This window comes from Paroedura picta, chromosome 5 (assembly GCF_049243985.1).
Source record: "Paroedura picta isolate Pp20150507F chromosome 5, Ppicta_v3.0, whole genome shotgun sequence".
In the NCBI taxonomy this organism is placed as follows: Eukaryota; Metazoa; Chordata; class Lepidosauria; order Squamata; family Gekkonidae; genus Paroedura; species Paroedura picta.
The window spans coordinates 126877217-126895220 of NC_135373.1; the positions used below are offsets into that span (position 1 = coordinate 126877217).

At 54.1% G+C, this 18004-nt stretch overlaps 1 protein-coding gene across 2 annotated transcripts; it reads right to left on the reverse strand.

Moving 5' to 3' along the window:
* Positions 1 to 2227: 2227 nt before the first annotated feature.
* On the reverse strand, positions 2228 to 17715 carry TSPAN33 (tetraspanin 33). Of its 2 annotated transcripts, none has more exons than XM_077340421.1 (8): positions 17578 to 17715; positions 12971 to 13028; positions 12574 to 12701; positions 9920 to 9994; positions 9068 to 9163; positions 7613 to 7736; positions 6061 to 6222; positions 2228 to 5560 (listed from the first exon to the last, which is right to left on the reverse strand). In XM_077340421.1, the coding sequence occupies exons 1-8, from the start codon at positions 17677 to 17679 to the stop codon at positions 5223 to 5225; spliced, it is 1083 nt and encodes a 360-aa protein (XP_077196536.1). In that variant the 5' UTR covers positions 17680 to 17715; the 3' UTR covers positions 2228 to 5222. The 2 variants fall into 2 exon arrangements, with proteins under 2 accessions (XP_077196536.1, XP_077196537.1); XM_077340422.1 differs by having other exon boundaries at positions 5238 to 5560; positions 7613 to 7741.
* Between the last annotated feature and the right edge of the window lie 289 nt (positions 17716 to 18004).

The following is an 18004-nucleotide window of genomic DNA, read 5'->3' on the forward strand; positions in this document are numbered from 1 at the left end:
TGGGACGTGATGCTACGTTTTATTCTGTGCGGATTCACTGGCAAGAAACCTCCTTGAACCCCACCATACAAAGCCAAGCCCCATGTCATTACATCAGAAGGTTGCGGTTATTAAAGTTGGCATCTGGAAGTCTCAGGTGAAACAGAGTGGCAATAAAAGAAGTTGAGTTGCTTGCAGGTAAATTATCAATAGGCATAATTTCCAAAAGAACTAAGGCGTCAAAAATCATAGAATCATAGAGTTGGAAGGGTCCTCCTGGGTCATCTAGTCCAACCCCCTGAACTATGCAAGACACATCCCAATCACTCATCCACTCTAACCTGCCACCCCCTTGAGCCTTCACAGAATCAGCCTCTCTGTCAGATGGCTCTCCAGCCTCTGTTTAAAAATCTCCAAAAATGGAGAACCCACCACCTCCCGAGGAAGCCTGTTCCACTGAGGAACCGCTCTGACTGTCAGGAACTTCTTCCGGATGTTTAGATTGAATTTATTTTGAATTAATTTCATCCCATTCGTTCTGGTCCGTCCCACTGGGGCAAGAGAGAACAATTCTGCTCCATCCTCTACACTCCATGGAACCCTTTTAAATACTTGAAGATGGTTCTCAGATCCCCTCTCAGTCATCTTCTCTCTAGGCTAAACAGACCAAGCTCCCCCAACCTTTCTTCATACGTCTTGGTCTCCAAACCTCTCACCATCTTTGTTGCCCTCCTCTGGAAACGTTCCGGCTTGTCAACATCCCTCTTCAACTGGGGTGCCCAAAACTGAACACAAGACTCCAAGTGAGGCCGAACCAGAGCAGAGTAAAGTGGTACCATCACCTCCCGTAATCTGGACACGATACTACGTTTGATACAGCCCAAAATCCCACTTGCCTTTTTAGCCACCGAGTCACACTACTGCCTCATGTTCAATGTATGGTCTACTGAGACTCCTAGATCCTTTTCGCACATGCTCCTGCCAAGACAAGTCTCCCCCATCCTATATTGGTGTATTTGGGTTTTCCTACCTAAATGCAGAACTTTACATTTGTCCCTATTGAACTTCATTTTATTCAGTTTAGCCCACTTCTCGAGCCTTAGATGCAACTTTGCTGCACGTACACCCAGGAAACACAATCTCCAGATCTAGCAACAGCAGCCACACCACCCGGAGATGGAAATGCTCAGAAAGCCACACCCAAAGAGCAGCTGTCAGGGGCATTTCATCGGAAGGGAAGGGGTTGAGCAGTGGGGCGGCCCCGAGCTAGGTTCTGGGTCCGGCTCTTCTCCCAATTTTTCAGTGATCTGGATGAGGGAGTGGAGGAACTCCTCATTAAATTTGCAGATGACACCAAATTGGAAGAAAACATCCCAGGAGACAGAGAAAGAGTTCAAAGACGCCCCTGCCTGGTCTCCTGGGTGCAGGTCTGGAGGCCGCCCTTCAAAAAGGACGTGGGCAAAACGGAGGAGCGGAAGAGAGTGAAGAGGACGATCCAGGGTCTGGGGGCTAAACCCTGTGAGGAAAGGCGGAGGGACTGTTCAGCCCAGAGAAGAGGAGGCTGAGAGGGGACAGGAGGGCTCTCTTGGAGTATTGGAAAGGCTGTCACTTGGAGAAGGGCAGGGAGCAGTTCCAGTTGGTAGCAGAAGTGGGGGAGACCCACAGTCATGGGTTTGAACTTCATGTAGAACAGGATTGGTTCGATATCAGGGGAAAAAATTCTCCACAGTCCAAATAGTTCAGTAGGGTAATGGCCGTCTTCAAGCAGAAGGTGGACAGATCCTTCTCCTGGATGCTTGAGGCTGATCCTGCACTGAGCAGGGGGTTGGACTAGATGGCCTGCATGGCCCCTTCCCATTCTAGGATTCTAGGAGTCTAGTTCAGCAGTGGAATGGGCTGCCTAAGGAGGTGGGGAGCTCCCCCTCACTGGCTGTCTTCAAGCAAGGGCTGGACAGATCCTTATCCTGGGTGCTTCAGGCTGATCCTGCACTGAGCAGGGGGTGGGTCTAGGTGGCCTTTGTGGCCCCTTCCCACTCTAGGATTCTAGGAGTCTAGTTCAGCAGTGGAATGGGCTACATAAGGAGGTGGGGAGCTCCCCCTCACTGGCTGTCTTCAAGCAGAGGCTAGACAGATCCTCCTTCTCCTGGATGCTGGATGCTGATCCTGCATTGAGCAAGGGGTGGGACTAGATGGCCTCTCTGAGCCCTTCCAACCCATTCTATGAATATTGGAAGCACAACTAAATAGCTCATATGAAAATGAAAATAGTTTTTAATAGCGACCAATCTGGTACACAGGTTTCCCTGCCCATTCCATGCCGTTGGGAATGTGAAATTGTCCCCCAATCCATCCGGAAAGTTCCCTGTGATGTAGTCAGACATGGCCTGGGCCCCCCACTTGCTGCTTGGGAATTGCAAAGCACCCCTTCTGCCTGTAGACCCTCAGCTGGGCCTCTGTGTGCCTCGACTTCATCCTTGGCCTGTCTCCCTTAAGCCGCCCGGGTCCATGCCCCCCCAACAAAGACCCCCCCAAGCTGAAGAAAAGGACAGTGGGAGGGCAGTTCCCAACCTCGGGCAGAGTCCCAGCTGGGAGAGAAACAGGGACCGGCCATGGCTCAGTGGTGGAGCCTCTTCTTGGCATGCAGAAGGTCCCTGGTTCAATCCCCGGCATCTCCAGTTAGAAGGACCAGGCAGGAGGGGATGGGAAAGACCTTGGCCTGAGACCCTGGCTCAGTGGTGGAGCCTCTGCTTGGCAGGCAGAAGGTCCCTGGTTCAATCCCTGGCATCTCCGGGTAAAGGTTCAGGTGGGAAGATATGGGAAGAACCCTGGAGAGCCGTGGCCAGTCTGTGCAGAAAAGACCTCCGTTGATGGTCTGGTGGTCTGATTCAGTAGAAGGCAGCCTTGTGTGTTTGTGTGGGTCTGTCCTTACAAAGATGGGAACAAAGATGGCAGAACTTCTTCTCCTTGCTTTAGGACAGGGGTAGTCAACCTGTGGTCCTCCAGATGTTCATGGACTACAATTCCCATGAGCCCCTGCCAGCATTTGCAGCTTCTGCAGCCACCATTCCAATGAGACTTTGGGGTACCCCTCAAAACAGCACCTATGGGAAACCAATCCCAGCCAACATGCTCCGTGGAGACTGCATGGCGTAGTGGTTAAGAGTTGGGGGCAATAATCCGGAGAACCAGGTTCGACCCACAGTAACGGCTTTAAACTACATGTAGAACGGTACCAGCTAGATATTAGGGGAGGAAATTTCACAGTCAGTTCAGAAGAGGAAGGGGCTGCCTGAGGAGGTGGGGAGCTCCCCCTCACTGGCCGTCTCCAAGCAGATACTTCTGGAGGCTTGAGGCTGATCCTGCCCTGAGCAGGGGGTGGGACTAGATGGCCTCTGTGGCCCCTTCCCACTCTAGGATTCTAGGAGTCTAATTCAGCAGTGGAATGGGCTGCCTCAGGAGGTGGGGAGCTCCCCCTCCCTGGCCGTCTTCAAGCAGCGGCTGGACAGATCCTTCTCCTGGATGCTTGAGGCTGATCCTGCACTGAGCAGGAGGTGGGACTAGATGGCCGGGGTGGCCCCTTCCCACTCTAGGATTCTGAGTCTAGTTCAGCAGTGGGATGGGCTGCCTAAGGAGGTGGGGAGCTCCCCCTCACTGGCCATCTTCAAGCAGCGGCTGGACAGATCCTTCTCCTGGATGCTGGAGGCTGACCCTGCATTGAGCAGGGGGTGGGACTGGATGGCCTCTGTGGCCCCTTCCCACTCAAGGATTCTGAGTCTAGTTCAGCAGTGGGATGGGCTGCCTAAGGAGGTGGGGAGCTCCCCCTCACTGGCCATCTTCAAGCAGCGGCTGGACAGATCCTTCTCCTGGATGCTGGAGGCTGACCCTGCATTGAGCAGGGGGTGGGACTGGATGGCCTCTGTGGCCCCTTCCCACTCAAGGATTCTGAGTCTAGTTCAGCAGTGGGATGGGCTGCCTAAGGAGGTGGGAAGCTCCCCCTCACTGGCCATCTTCAAGCAGCGGCTGGACAGATCCTTCTCCTGGATGCTGGAGGCTGACCCTGCATTGAGCAGGGGGTGGGACTGGATGGCCTCTGTGGCCCCTTCCCACTCTGGGATTCTAGGAGTCTAGTTCAGCAGTGGAAGGGGCTGCCTCAGGAGGTGGGGAGCTCCCCCTCACTGGCGATCTTAAAGCAGCGGCTGGGCAGATACCGATCCTGGATGCTTGAGGCTGATCCTGCCGATCATGGGGGTGGGGCCGATCCTGCACTGATCCTGCACTGATCGGCAGGGGCCGATCGGCAGGGGCTGCCTAAGGAGGTGGGGAGCTCCACCTCACTGGTCTTCAAGCAGAGGCTGGATAGAGACTTATCCTGGGTGCCTGAGGCAGATCGTGCATTGAGGAGGGCACCAGAAACCAGCACCATGAGATACACTGCCTCTGAACATGGAAGTTCCACCAAGGTATAGCCCTGACGGTCAGTAACTCCGGTAAGGGGCTGCTGCAGAAGAAACACTGGCCAAAGCTTGCCGGATCCCTCCCTCCATGAAAGTATTGGCTTTTCCCCTCCCCTCACTAGGCCATTGGTGGGGCAGGGCTCCTGTGGCCAAGCCCTAGCAGGCCCACGGCCGACCTGCTAGATGCCAGGGAATCCCTATAGTATCCCCCCCCCCCCATTCACAGGTCTTCTTCCTGTGAACCCAGATGTCCCATTTGGCAAGCATGGCTTATAACCCTCTCCTCCATAACTGTGCCCAAAGTCCTTTCCAAGTCCATGTAAGCCACTGGCCATCCTGTGGCAGGGAGTTCCACAAGTCCACCACCTTTTGGGTGAAACAATACTGTTTTTTTTTGACTGCCCAGCAGTTTTAAGGTGACCCTCAAGTTCCAGAATTGCAGTAACAGGTTCCAGGCAGGACCCTTGGAGCTCTGGTCAAACGTTGGCCCCCAATGGCTCCTTTTCTAACCTAAGATGCTGTTTTTGTCCCTTCCTTGCTCTCCAGCCATATCGGCCCCAAGAGGAACAAGGGAAAGCAAACCCAACAGTCCAAGACAGCCAGCATCGGAGTGGCCTTCGTTAGGAAAGATCTAGCATCCGACGACTCCTCACTCCGGTACGGTGGGGCAGGACACACCTGGGGATGGAGCAACAAGGTAGCTGATCCTCCCGGAAAGTAACCAGGAAACAGCAGCTCCCCTGCAGGTGGGAAACCGAGGCAGCCCTGCATGCAAATCCCAGGCATTTTTTAGCCCAAGGACAGCAAAAGCGAGTGGTACGTTGACAGACGTGCGCCCCCTCGGTATTCTCCCATCCGTTTCGAAATAATAAATAAATATATATCAGTTTTGGAGGAAGAGGGAGCACATATCAGTTCTTCTCCTGCTCCTACGTGACACAGAACAGCTTCCCACCGACTGGACCATGCGCTCTGGAAAGCCCACGTCCCCCGGCACGTGGGAGGCTCCTGGCGAAGAGGTCGGGTCAGTACCAGGGATCCGCTCGGTGCTGCTGATTGTACAACTGCAGCTTGATCTGGTCTCTGATCTGGTTGACGAGGACCTGGGAGAGCACGATCCCGATCAGCTGTGGGAGGAGGAAGACGAGAAGAAACTCCGGTCAAGACGCAAACAACGCAAGAAAGCCCACCGGCTGCCTTTGACTTTGTGGCCAGCAGTTTCTGAGCTTCGGGATCCCACTGCAAGCCTGTGAGCTTGATGAAGGGGGAGGAATTTGAACTCGGATCCTAGTCTGACCCTCCAATCCTCTGACCATGAAGGATCCTGTGAAATCATTCTGCTCTTCTCGTGAAGTGGTCTGTGCTTGTAGCTGCCCCCACTTAACTCGTACAGTGAATGCCACATTTTAGTTACTCTTTGGGTGAGGAAGTTTTTTCTCTCCAGGAAGTCTGTTCCGTAAATATGGGGTTGCCACTGAAAAGGCCCTCCCTTGCCTCCCCACCAACTGAGCCTCTTGAATTTAGGGGGGGGGGGAGTCAGGGGTCCTTTCCCTGTGATTTTCCAGCCTGCAGGGAGCCCCAAGTCCCAACCATGCAGCAGAGCACCCATGCTCAGATGGACACGTACCTGGGGGATGGCCAAGCCGAGGGCCACCCCGCCGAGCAGGAAGAGGTTGCTGTGGATCCAGTTGACCAGCTTGTCGATGCAGCCGTTGGTGTAGATGAACGCGGCGGCCTCCAGGTAGTTGAGGGCCTGCATGCCTTGGCCACACATGGTATTGATGACCGACTGTGGGAAGCACAGGAGAGAAACAGCATGCGCTGCGTGAAGTCCACTCCCTGGCCCCCATGTGCTTTATGGCACTGTTTCCCACCCTGCAGTATAAGACCCAAAAGAGGGTCACCCCTGCCCTCTGCATTGCTTTTTTTCATTCATTCATTCATTCATTCATTCATTCATTCATTCATTCATTCACTCACTCATTCATTCATTCATTCATGCTTAGGGCTAATCCTGCGTTGAGCAGGGGGTTGGACTAGATGGCCTGTATGGCCCCTTCCAACTCTATGATTCTATGATTCTATGATTCTATGATTCTATGATTCTACGATTCATTCATTCATTCATTCATTCATTCATTGGATTTATATCCCGCCAATCACGACTTTTGTCACCTAGAGGCGACTAACAAAACCATAACAATTTCCCCATAAAAACCCCATTAAAACAATGGCCATACACAAAGATGGCAGAACAAATTATCACCCCACAGCCAGACCACCAGCGTTAGGTGTTATATATTCCAGAGATGCTCGGCTAGGGTGGGGCCCCTGATTCAACCCCCTCCTGGCCTCAACCCAATGCCTGGCGGAAGAGCTCCATGTTGCAGGCCCTGCGGAACGTAGATAGCTCTGTCAGGGCCCTTAGCTCTTCCGGGAGCTTGTTCCACCAAGCAGGGCCAACGGCAAAAAGGCCCTGGCCAAAGCGAGGAGGATTTCCCAAGGGCGTGGGACAACCAACAGATTCTTACCCATAGAGCGAAGTGCCCTGCGGGGGGCATAAGCATGTTAGCGGTCCCTAAGGTAGGTAGGACCCAGGCGGCATATAGCCTTAAAGGTTAAAACCAAAACCTTGAACTTGATCCGGAAGCAGACCGGTAGCCAGTTTTGGAAACCCAAGATCTGACCTTGGAAAAGGAATATTCTGTGTGGTACGTGAGATGCATTATTTCCTTCCCTGGATATACACATTGATCAAGCAACGGAAGACAGAGCATAGAGCAGGGGTAGTCAAACTGCGGCCCTCCAGATGTCCATGGACTACAATTCCCAGGAGCCCCTGCCAGTAGTCAAACTGCGGCCCTCCAGATGTCCATGGACTACAATTCCCAGAATCCCTTGCCAGTAGTCAAACTGCAGCCCTCCAGATGTCCATGGACTACAATTCCCAGGAGCCCCTGCCAGCGAAAGCTGGCAGGGGCTCCTGGGAATTGTAGTCCATGGACATCTGGAGGGCCGCAGTTTGACTACCCCTGGCATAGGGTGTTCTTGTCAGAAAGAACACTCCCCCCCTTGCTAAGGAGCCAGTATTCAGAAAGGACAGAAGACCACTGAGATGTCCCCAGCCAAAGGGCTCTGCTAAAGGTCTCTAACCCCCCCCCCCCCCAAGCCCGTCCTACCTGGTCTTCGGCCTGCAGGCAGCAGGAGTAAGGCACGGAGCAGCGTTCCCGGCTTGGGTTGTGAGCCGTGCAATTGAAATACATGTTTTGGGACCAGTCTTTGTAGGAGACGCCTCCGCAGCAGCTGAACTGAGAGGGAAGGCAAAGGGGTCCGATGACTGTCAAGGGGAGACAAGGTGACAGGGACAACACGGACAACGCCAGGCCCGAAACGTAATTTTCTAGCCGAGAGCAAAAATAGATAAAATGTTTCTCACAGCAACAGGGTTGATTCTGAAGCACCAAGTTCTACCCCAAACTACCTTTTGCTGGTAAGGGTCAGGCTTGGGGAAAACGCACAGGATTTGTCTGCTGCAGAAGCCAGCTGTGCACAGCACTGATTGGTCGGTGCCTGTGTGGTCACCATGAAACACTTCCCTTCTCAATTCCCAGAGCAATCTTGCATTTTAAAACTAGTTCCTCATTAATCCCAAGGATGTGACAGCAAACATCTCAACTTTAAACATTAATTTCTTAACAAGGCTCCCTCTACAGCAAAGGGAAGGGGCAAAACTGCCCTTCCAAATTCACACACAGTTTAATTCACGGGTAACAATGCTGGTTTTTCAGACACAAAACTGGGAGGAAGCTGCGCTCCCCCTGCAGTGGAGGGATGTGCCATGAGCTCTGCTTTTAGGTCAAGATTGATTTCACCTTAAGCCCCTCAGGGTTGGGCACCTGCATCTCTCTGTTTTTCTCAGACAACAAGAAGGTAACATAAGAACATCAGAAAAGCCCTGCTGGGAGAGGCCAGAAAAGATCCACCTAGTCCAGCTGCTTGTCCCTCACAGGGGCCAACCAGTTCCTTTGGAGGGCCAACAACTGGGCAGGGAAGCCGAAGACTTCATAAGACCCTCAGAAGAGCCCTGCTGGGTCAGACCAGGGAGCCTCCATCTATCCCAGCCTCCTGTCTCATGCAGTGGCCAACCAGTTCCTCTGCAGGGGCCATTAAGGACGTAGAGGCTGAGACCTTTTAAAAAACCTTGGAAAGGCCCTGCTGGATCAGACCAGTGAGGGGCCATCCAGTCCAGCCTCCTGTCTCACGTAGGGGCCAACAACAGGGCACAGAGTCTGAAGCCTTCATAAGAACATAAGAAGAGCCCTGCCAGATCAGAGTAGGGTTCACCTAGTCCAGACATAAGAACATAAGAGAAGCCATGTGGGATCAGGTCAACGGCCCATCCAGTCCAACACGCTTTGTCACAAAGGGGGCCAAATCCAGGTATCCTCAAGAGGTCCACCAGTGGGGCCAGAACTCCAGGAAGCCCTCCCACTGTGGTGTCCCAAGTACCAAGAAAACAGAACTTTACTGTCCCAAATGATGGGATGCAGAGACAGAGAGAACAGGGAGAAGGCCAGCCACCTGCTGGATGACCCTGGGCACCTCTTCTTAGACTAACCGAGGACATGACCCACCTCCTTCTGGCCAAAGTCTATCAGGTTCTGGAGGTCCAGGTCGTCCCGGTAGTGGACGATGGCGTTGTTGACAATCTCACTCACTTTCCCCCGGGCCTGAAGGAGAAGAAGAAGCTGGGTTGGGAGGAAGCTCGGCCAGAAATTCTCCTCACTCAGATCTCACGGGGAGGAGCAGCCGACAGAGATGGACAGCAGTCCCTGACTGCCTGACTCTAGAGACTGAGCACAGCTGAATTCTTATCTTTACTATTGATTAAATGTATAGCCTGCCATCCTTCTAAGACTCAAGGCGGGTTACATAAAATATATAATTACACAGAATCCTATAAAACCCGCTAACCAGCATAATTCCCAAAGTACCAAGATGGCCAGGACCCTCCTTCCTCCCACAGTCACCTACAAGGGGTGTGCTAGAGGTTGTATTGCGCAGCCGGAGGGGGGCCCATTGCTCTTACGGTCCATCCAGTCTAGCTTCCTGTCTCATGCAGAGGCCAACTGGTTCCTCTTGAGGTCCAACAGCAGGGCAGAGAGGCTGAGGCCCTCAGAAGAACCCCAGAAGAGCCCTGCTGGGTCAGAGCAGGGAGGGCCCATCTAGTCCAGCATCCTGCCTCACCCAGGGGCCAAGCAGTTCCTCTGGAGGTCCAACAGCAGGGCAGAGAGACTGAGGCCTTCCCCTTATATTGCCTCCTGACTTAGTGCCTCTGTACATGGAGGTTCTCCTCAGCCACCTTGGCTAGTCGTCATGAAAGGCTTATGGCTACTCCATGAATCTGTCTATTCTTGTGTCCCACACTACATCCTCCAATTGTAATGCCTCTCCCCTCCCCTCAAGACCACCTTCGGTTCGCTCACCTTGTCGGAGAAGACGAAGCCCAGGACGCCAACCACCAGCTGGAGCAGGAAGATGACCGTCAGGCAGACCGAGAACTGCAGGGGAGACGGATTTTTTAAACAGAAATTTCTAAACAGAGGCTGGAGAGCCATCTGACGGAGAAGCAGATTCTGTGGAGGTTCAAGGGGGGTGGCAGGTGACAGTGGATGAGCGACAGGGTTGGGAGTGTCCTGCATAGTGTAGGGGGTTGGACTAGATGACCCATGAGGGCCCTTTCAACTCTAGGATTCTATGACTAGCGAGAGGGGGAGAGACACAGCCACGGAGCAGGCTGCAGCGAGGGCCGAAGGTCAATTCCCAGCACCTAAGCAAGCAACCCCCGCCAAAGGTACCTCTGAACTGCTCACTGGCTCTTGGCCCTGTTTATTTTGGCCGCGGTGCCAACTAGGTGGAGATTACAGGCCAACAGACAACGCCTCGTTGCACCTTAAAGATTAACACCTTTGCTGCAGCCAAGCTTTGGCTGCATCCTCCGCCGGCCGAGATGGGAAGAAGCAGACGGCAAAGAGTTCAAATAGCGCAGCTGCAGGAACGCCAAAGCGAGAGGAAGGTATGGCTGGGGACAAATCCGGAACTTCTCCCGCAAGCCAACATGGCTACCCGCTGGAAACCAATCCCAAATCAGCTGCCTTGTACCCCAGGAATACCAAGCACTTACTGACTCCCCTGCTGTCTCCCACCTGCCCAGTGGATTTTCCTTTCCAGACGTTGAAGGGCTTGAAAACGTGGCTCTATTCTGCAACCACAATATCCTTTGGCCAGGATAGGATTCCAGACACGCGTCCTTAGCCAGGGCAGAAGTTGATCGTTTTGAGCCCTCTGAGATTCTATCTCCACCTTGCACAGCACAGGTATCGATTACAACAATTCCAACTTGGTCCAATTTTTGGAATCTACGGAATTAGTTTTGCAGTGTCTGGAACCGGCGTGACTTGCCTATTTTTAAGCACGGAAGAAATCCATTTGGCCGAACACTCAGGGTCCCACTGGGTCCACAGCTAACCTAAGTGTAGGATTTTATTCGGACCTGAGGCTCTCATTTGGGCCTATAAATGCTTTCAATCCATTTAGATTAAATACTTGCATTTTCCCATATCTGATTACATTTATAATATGCTGCCTACCTTGTATTTTATCTCTTATAGTTTATTTAATCATTTTAAGATCTGTTTGGTCATGTAACCCCATTTTATTATTTTGTTCAAATTTTAAACCCTATTTTTATATGTCTTATACATTTTATGCCAATAAAAGGTTACTGACTGACTGATTACATTCTTGTTTTATAGACTGTTCCATGTACTGTTCTTATGTTATTATGTAAACTGCCCTGAGCCCCCGGGAGAGCGGTATATAAATATAATAAGTAAACAAATAAATATTATTTAATTTATATCCTGCCACTTCCCCACACCCTCTCTCAGACTGTATTCTTATGCCGCAGGGGGCCGAGGACGAACTGGCAACCCAAGGAGGAAGGTGGGCTATAAACTGAATAAATAAAAATAAAAAAATACATTTTGTAGGCCCTATGGGACAGCTCTGCCAGGGCTCTCAGCTCTCCTGGGAGATACAGCTTTACTAGGCGCTTTAATTTGCATCTTTTTCACTTCCTGGCTCTTAATTCAATTTCTGGGTTAAGTTTATTCCCACCCACCCCCTTCTTTCTCTAGTTGTATCACACTCCTACGCCAGGGTCATCGGTCAGCCAGGACTCAGCAACAGGGAGGACTCAGAGGAGGTGGAAGGGGCTGGCCTAGCCAGACCGGAGCCAGCAAAAGCCAACAAGGAAGGTGTAAGCAGGCCAAGGATTACAGCCCCAAGAGCTTGTACAGAATCACCTCCACCCACAGCTCTGATCCAGCAGTTGGAAGCCAGCTGCCTGTTTCCAGTCCTCCAGGATCACCTGTACCATTAGAGAGGTGAAGGTAGGCTTAGAGCAGAATGGCAGGCTAAAAGGAGAAGCGCTCGCCATATGGCTAGATGTCAGCTACCTGCTGAAAGGGAAGAGTTGTTGCAGGATTGAGTCTGAGTAGCTGGCGTTTAACTATACAACCTATGTGGGGTCTGGACACAAGTGAGCTATATGCTGAAATCCCCCTGCCGGAAAACCTTGACTCCTTGTACCAGCCTACTATGCTTGATTGATTTCTGGACTTTTGAACCTTGGATTGGAATGATCTCACATCCTGAAATCTCCCTTGGCTTTGTTGGCTTGGAAGACCGGTGAAAGTTGCTGCAACCTGATATCAGCACCGAACCAGCCGTTACATCCAAACAGAGATCCTGGCTATTGAAAGACATTCATGTTCTTTTGATAAAGAAGTCAGGGCCTGTGGCTCAGTGGCAGAGCCTCTGCTTGGCATGAAGAAGGCCCCAGGTTCAAGCCCAGGCATAAGCAGCTAAAAGGATCAAGGGCCGGGTAATGTAAAATGGAGAGCCACTGCAACTCTGAGTAGCCGAGACTGATATGGATGGACCAATGATCTGATTCAGCAGAAGGCAGACCCACTCCAGGGACTTGAGGGGGCAACCCCCAGGCTCTCTTCCAGGGCTCCTGCCCTCTCCCAGCCTCCCACCCATTGCACCGGGAGGCAGGCCCAGGCACCCTCACCGTCTGCAGCAGGCAAATGTTCTCACGCAGAGAGCCGATGCAGCCACAGAAGGTGATGAAGAACATCAAAACGCCCACCACGATGAGCAGGATGGCCGGGTCAACAGCAAGGCAAGCCATGGCCGCTTCTGCAAACAAAGAAGGGAATTAAAAAAATTCTGCCCCATCGTCCCCCCCCCCATGGGGCCACATGGAACGGGCTCCAATCCTCTCATTGTCCTGGTTGCCCTCCCCTGTATTTTGGGCCTTCCAGATATGTTTTGTGTTGCACTGGCTGCCCACGAAGCTCACAGCAACAGAAAGCACCCCTGCAATTCCTTTGAGGCTGTGACCCCCTTGTTGTGTGTGTCCCTCAAGTTGCAGGCCCCAAATCACTCACACCCCACGAGGCCTTTACCTGCATGCTTCATCAGCCGGGCGTAGATCCCAACGGCCACCATCACCATGGAAACCATCTGTGGATCAAGAACAATACGGGACGTCAGGAAGACACATGAAGCTGCCTCCCTCTGGTCCGCCCAGGGCAGTATTGCCTACTCAGACTGGCAGGGCTCTCCAGGAGTTGGAGAAGAGAGGTCCTTCCCATCCCCTCCTGCCTGGTCCTTCTCACTGGAGGTTACAGGGATTGAACCTGGGACCTTCTGCATGCCCAGCAGAGGCTCTGCCACTGAGCCAGGGTCTCAGGCCAAGGTCTTTCCCATCCCCTCCTGCCTGGTCCTTCTCACTGGAGGTTACAGGGATTGAACCTGGGACCTTCTGCATGCCCAGCAGAGGCTCTGCCACTGAGCCAGGGTCTCAGGCCAAGGTCTTTCCCATCCCCTCCTGCCTGGTCCTTTTAACTGGAGATGCCGGGGATTGAACCTGGGACCTTCTGCCTGCCAAGCAGAGGCTCTGCCCCTGAGCCAGGGTCTCAGGCCAAGGTCTTTCCCATCCCCTCCTGCCTGGTCCTTTTAACTGGAGATGCCGGGGATTGAACCTGGGACCTTCTGCATGCCCAGCAGAGGGTCACCCACTGAGCCACGGCCTCTGCCCTAAGTGGAATGGAAGACTGTAACAGAAGCCATATTGGAACAGCGGCCGATCCAGCCCAACACTCAGTGTCACATGGTGGCCAAAACCCGGCGGCCATCAGGAGGTCCAGCAGCAGGTCAGAACTCCAGAAGCCCTCCCATTGCTGAACCTCCCCAAGCACCCAGAAGACAGAGCATCCCTGACCTACACATAAGAACAGAAGAGAAGCCCTGTTGGGTCAGGCCAGTGGTCCCTCCGGCTCAACTCTCACACAGTGGCCCAAACCCAGGGGCCATCAGGAGGTCCACCGCTGGGGCCAGAACTCCAGAAGGTCTCTCTCCATTGTCTCCCAGGCACTAAGAATACACGAAGAATCCCAGACACTAAGAATACATGCCCAGGGTCATGCATATGGCCACTGTGGGGTCAGGAAGGAATATTCTGCCTGCCCAGATTGGCTGGGGGGATACTGTAGGCCTTTTACCTTCCTCGGAGCATAGAGCAGGGGTCGTGGGGGGGAGTAGCTGTGAATTGCCTGCTGACTCACAGGGGGTGACTCACAGAGTAGTTCAGCAGTGGAACGGGCTCCCTAGGAGGCACTGAGCTCCACTCCCTGGTGGTCTTCAAGGACTTCTCCTGGAGGCCCTGGGCTGATCCTGCATTGAGCAGGGGGTGGGTCTAAGTGGCCTCTGTGGCTCCCTTCTGGGACTCTTGGGGTCCTTGCCTGCTCTGGCCCCACTGACCAGTCTGTGGGCCAGACGGGAAGGGGCCCAAGTCTGCCATTTGCCCATCAGCAGGGGAACGCGATCAGGCTTCTGCCCCGGAGAAGAAAGCTGGGTAGCTGACGGGACAATGAGGCTGGTGGGCAATTGGCTTTCGCAGGCTGCCTTTTGTCCCCGGGCACCTGCAACACGACCCCCTGAGGCGTCACGCCCACCCAAGAGAAGGAGGGGAGGTGCTCGCCGTTGCCAAGGAAAATGCACTGGCAGGCTCTGCCAGTCCATGCCAAGATCTCAGGCAAATAATGCACCTTTGGGGGCATTCGAAGCCTTTCAAGCAGATTAGGCTGCTAATTGTCACAAGAGCGCAGAAACGGGGAGGAAAACAAGCATTTGATTTGCATGTCGCAGAGGTTGTCAGAAAGGCCTCTGCTCAGCTGCAGGGGAAAGGGGGGCCTGCCCCAGAAGTTCCTGCCAGCCTGCCAGCTCCCACCCACCCATTGCCCGCTCTGCTCACTAACCCACCAAGCCAAGCTCTCTTTGCTTAGGGTTGCCAACCTCCAGGTGGGGCCTGGAGATCACCCCAAATGAGAACTGTACTCCGGCCTGCATCCGGCCCTCTCAATTCCTGGCAAATAGAAGGGGAAGAAATGGAGATAGTGACAGATTTTATTTTCCTGGGCTCCAAGATCACTGCAGATGGGGACTGCAGCAAAGAAATTAAAAGACGCTTGCTCCTGGGGAGGAAAGCTATGGCAAATCTAGACAGCATCCTAAAAAGCAGAGACATCACCCTGCCAACAAAAGTGTGTTTAGTCAAGGCTATGGTCTTCCCAGTTGCAATGTATGGCTGTGAAAGTTGGACCATAAGGAAGGCCGAGCGTCAAAGAATTGAGGCTTTTGAACTCCGTTGCTGGAGAAGACTCTTGCGAGTCCCTTGGACTGCAAGGCGAACAAACCGGTCAGTCCTAGAGGAGATCAGCCCTGACTGCTCTTTAGAAGGCAAGATCCTGAAGATGAAACTCAAATATTTTGGCCACCTCATGAGAAGGAAGGACTCCCTGGAGAAGAGCCTAATGCTGGGAGAGATCGGGGGCAAAAGAAGAAGGGGACGACAGAGAATGAGGTGGATGGATGGAGTCACTGAAGCAGTAGGTGCAAACTTAAATGGACTCCGGGGAATGGTAGAGGACAGGAAGGCCTGGAGGATCATTGTCCATGGGGTCGCGATGGGTCGGACACGACTTCGCACATAACAACAATAACAACACTCCGGCCTGCAGGGATCAGCTCCATTGGAGAAGATGGCTGCTTTGCTAGAAAGAGTAAAGGGTTTGCTCTGAAGTGGCTGCCCTGCAAAGATCGGTTAAAATGCTTCAGGATGTTTAGCCTAGAGAGAAAGCCAGGTGTATAAAATTCTGCACAGCGGGGAGACGGGGGGCAGCGAGAAGCAGCTCTCCCTCTTCCGTAATAGTAGAGCCCGGAGTCATCCGCTGGGGCTGAGAGGCGGGCGGCCCCGGACCTTCCAGGTGCACAGCGGTCACTCCACACCCTGAACGACTTCTCTGGGCTGTCTCTCACCTTCAAATTAAGCCCTGACCGAAGTGCAGAAGCAGCAGAAGGAAAATTGCCGGCCGCGATCCAAGCGGACGGGGTCGAAACGAAATCTGCCGGCGAGCTGGAAAGCCGATTAGCGGCTCCCAGGAGCGACTGAGAGCAGAGGAAAGAACGGGCACCTGGGACAAAGGTACACGTCGTGGGAAAGAGCCGACAAGCAGAAAGGGCCAGCTCCCCAATTGTGCTGCATATATGGGAAGCAGCAGTTCTAAACCTGTCAACACCATTATTCGGTTATTTCTCAGGACAAGGCTTGAGTCCGGGGGCAGCTTTAAGGTCAAAGATGTTTTATTCAAGTTAGAAGCTTTTGCACGCTCCGTCAGATAGGGCTTATTTCTCCCTGAGACTCAAGGTCGATCCGATAGAGTAATTTGAGCACAGTCAGCACAAGGGGATTGGGGCAACAGAAATCCTAAAAGAAACAAATCTCAAACAGAACCTGGAGCATCCTTACTGTGACAGGTAGCAATAGAAGAACGTCAGAACAGCCCTGCTTTCATAGGATCATAGAGTTGGAAGGGACATCCAGAGTCATCTAGTGCAACCCTGGCATAATGCAGGAACCCACAACTACCTGCCCTCCAACAGTGATCCCAAATTGATGTCCAAGTGATTCCCCCCCCCCTCTGCAGGGCCAGCCACAGGGCAGAGAGGCCGAGGCCTTCCCCTGAGAAGACCCTCAGAAGAGCCCTGCTGGGTCAGGCCAGGGAGGGTCCCTCCAGTCCAGCCTCCCGTCTCACCCAGGGGCCAGCCAGTTCCTCCGCAGGGCCAGCCACAGGGCAGAGAGGCCGAGGCCTTCTCCTGAGAAGACCCTCAGAAGAGCCCTGCTGGGTCAGGCCAGGGAGGGTCCCTCCAGTCCAGCCTCCCGTCTCACCCAGGGGCCAGCCAGTTCCTCTGCAGGGCCAGCCACAGGGCAGAGAGGCCGAGGCCTTCCCCTGAGAAGACCCTCAGAAGAGCCCTGCTGGGTCAGGCTAGGGAGGGTCCATCCAGTCCAGCCTCCCATCTCTCTAATCCCCTTTGAAAAATATTTCTAATCTGGCAAAACCAGGTTGGATTCCCCATTTCTCCTCCAGCACCTGTAGCCAGCTGGGCGACCTTGGGCTAATCAGTCCCATCAGAGCTGTTCTCCCAGAGCAGTTCTTTCAGAGCTCTCTCAGCCTCCCCTCCCTCCCAGGGTGCCTGTTGTGGGGAGAGGAAGGGAAGGCGACTGTCGGCCGCATCTAGGCTCCTTCAGAGAGTGAAAAGTGGGGTATAAAGCCAACCTTCAAAGTCTGGCATGCAGAAGGGCCCTGGGCTTGCCCTCCGACCCCTCCCTCCAGGCATCCTTGAGGCAGACAAAACGGCTGGCTGCAGAAGCATCACTGGAACCCAGGGCTCTTGGGATCAGCCGCAGGCCCTCCTTCCCCAACATTGCCTTGCAAGACCACCCCCCCATCTCTCTCCCTCCCCCAAGTTGCCATCCTCCAGGTGAGGACTGGAGCGGGATCTCCAGCCGCCAGAGACGAGCTCCCCTGCAGCAAAGTGCCTCTTTTTTGGGGCGGGGTCCACGACACCCCCGGCCACCCTCGCCCTCCACCGCAGCGTGGGCATCTCCTGCCAGGTGGGCCACGGCGACCCCCCCATCCCTCCCTCCCTCCCGGGGCCCCCGCGCCCTCACCCAGAAGCCCGTGTTGAAGAAGAAGAGCAGGTACTTGACCAGCGGGCTCACGAACGAGAAGTCCTCCGCCTGCGGGGCCGCCGGCCGCTTCGCCATGGCCATGGCCGCACCTGCACCTGCAGCCCGCCGCCCCGCCCCCGCGCGCCCATTGGCCCGCCGCGCCCGCGCCCCCCCGCCCATTGGCCGCCCGCCCCTTCGCTCCCCGCGCCGAACGCTCAGGAGCCTCGGCCACCTGCGGACGGCGCCAGACCCCCCCCAGGCCTCTCCCGCGGCGTCCGCTGGGTCCCAGAGGCCGCGCCCCTAAGGGGATGGTTTCCAGCTCCAGGCCGGGAGATTGTGGGCGGTGCCTGCCGATGGGAGGGGGCTCGCCAGGGATGTGGGGTGCAGAAAGATGTGGCCTGAGAATGGCAGTTCTTGGGGTGCAGAG

Bases quoted from the DNA above. Each gene is read 5' to 3' on its own strand.
- TSPAN33 (XM_077340421.1), bottom strand. From the start codon at position 17,679: ATGGCCATGGCGAAGCGGCCGGCGGCCCCGCAGGCGGAGGACTTCTCG. The intron at 13,029-17,577 runs GTGAGGGCGCGG...CTTGATCCACAG, and splicing joins TCTTCAACACGGGCTTCTGG to ATGGTTTCCATGGTGATGGT. The intron at 6,223-7,612 runs GTAGGACGGGCT...TGCTTCCCACAG, and splicing joins GCCTGCAGGCCGAAGACCAG to TCGGTCATCAATACCATGTG.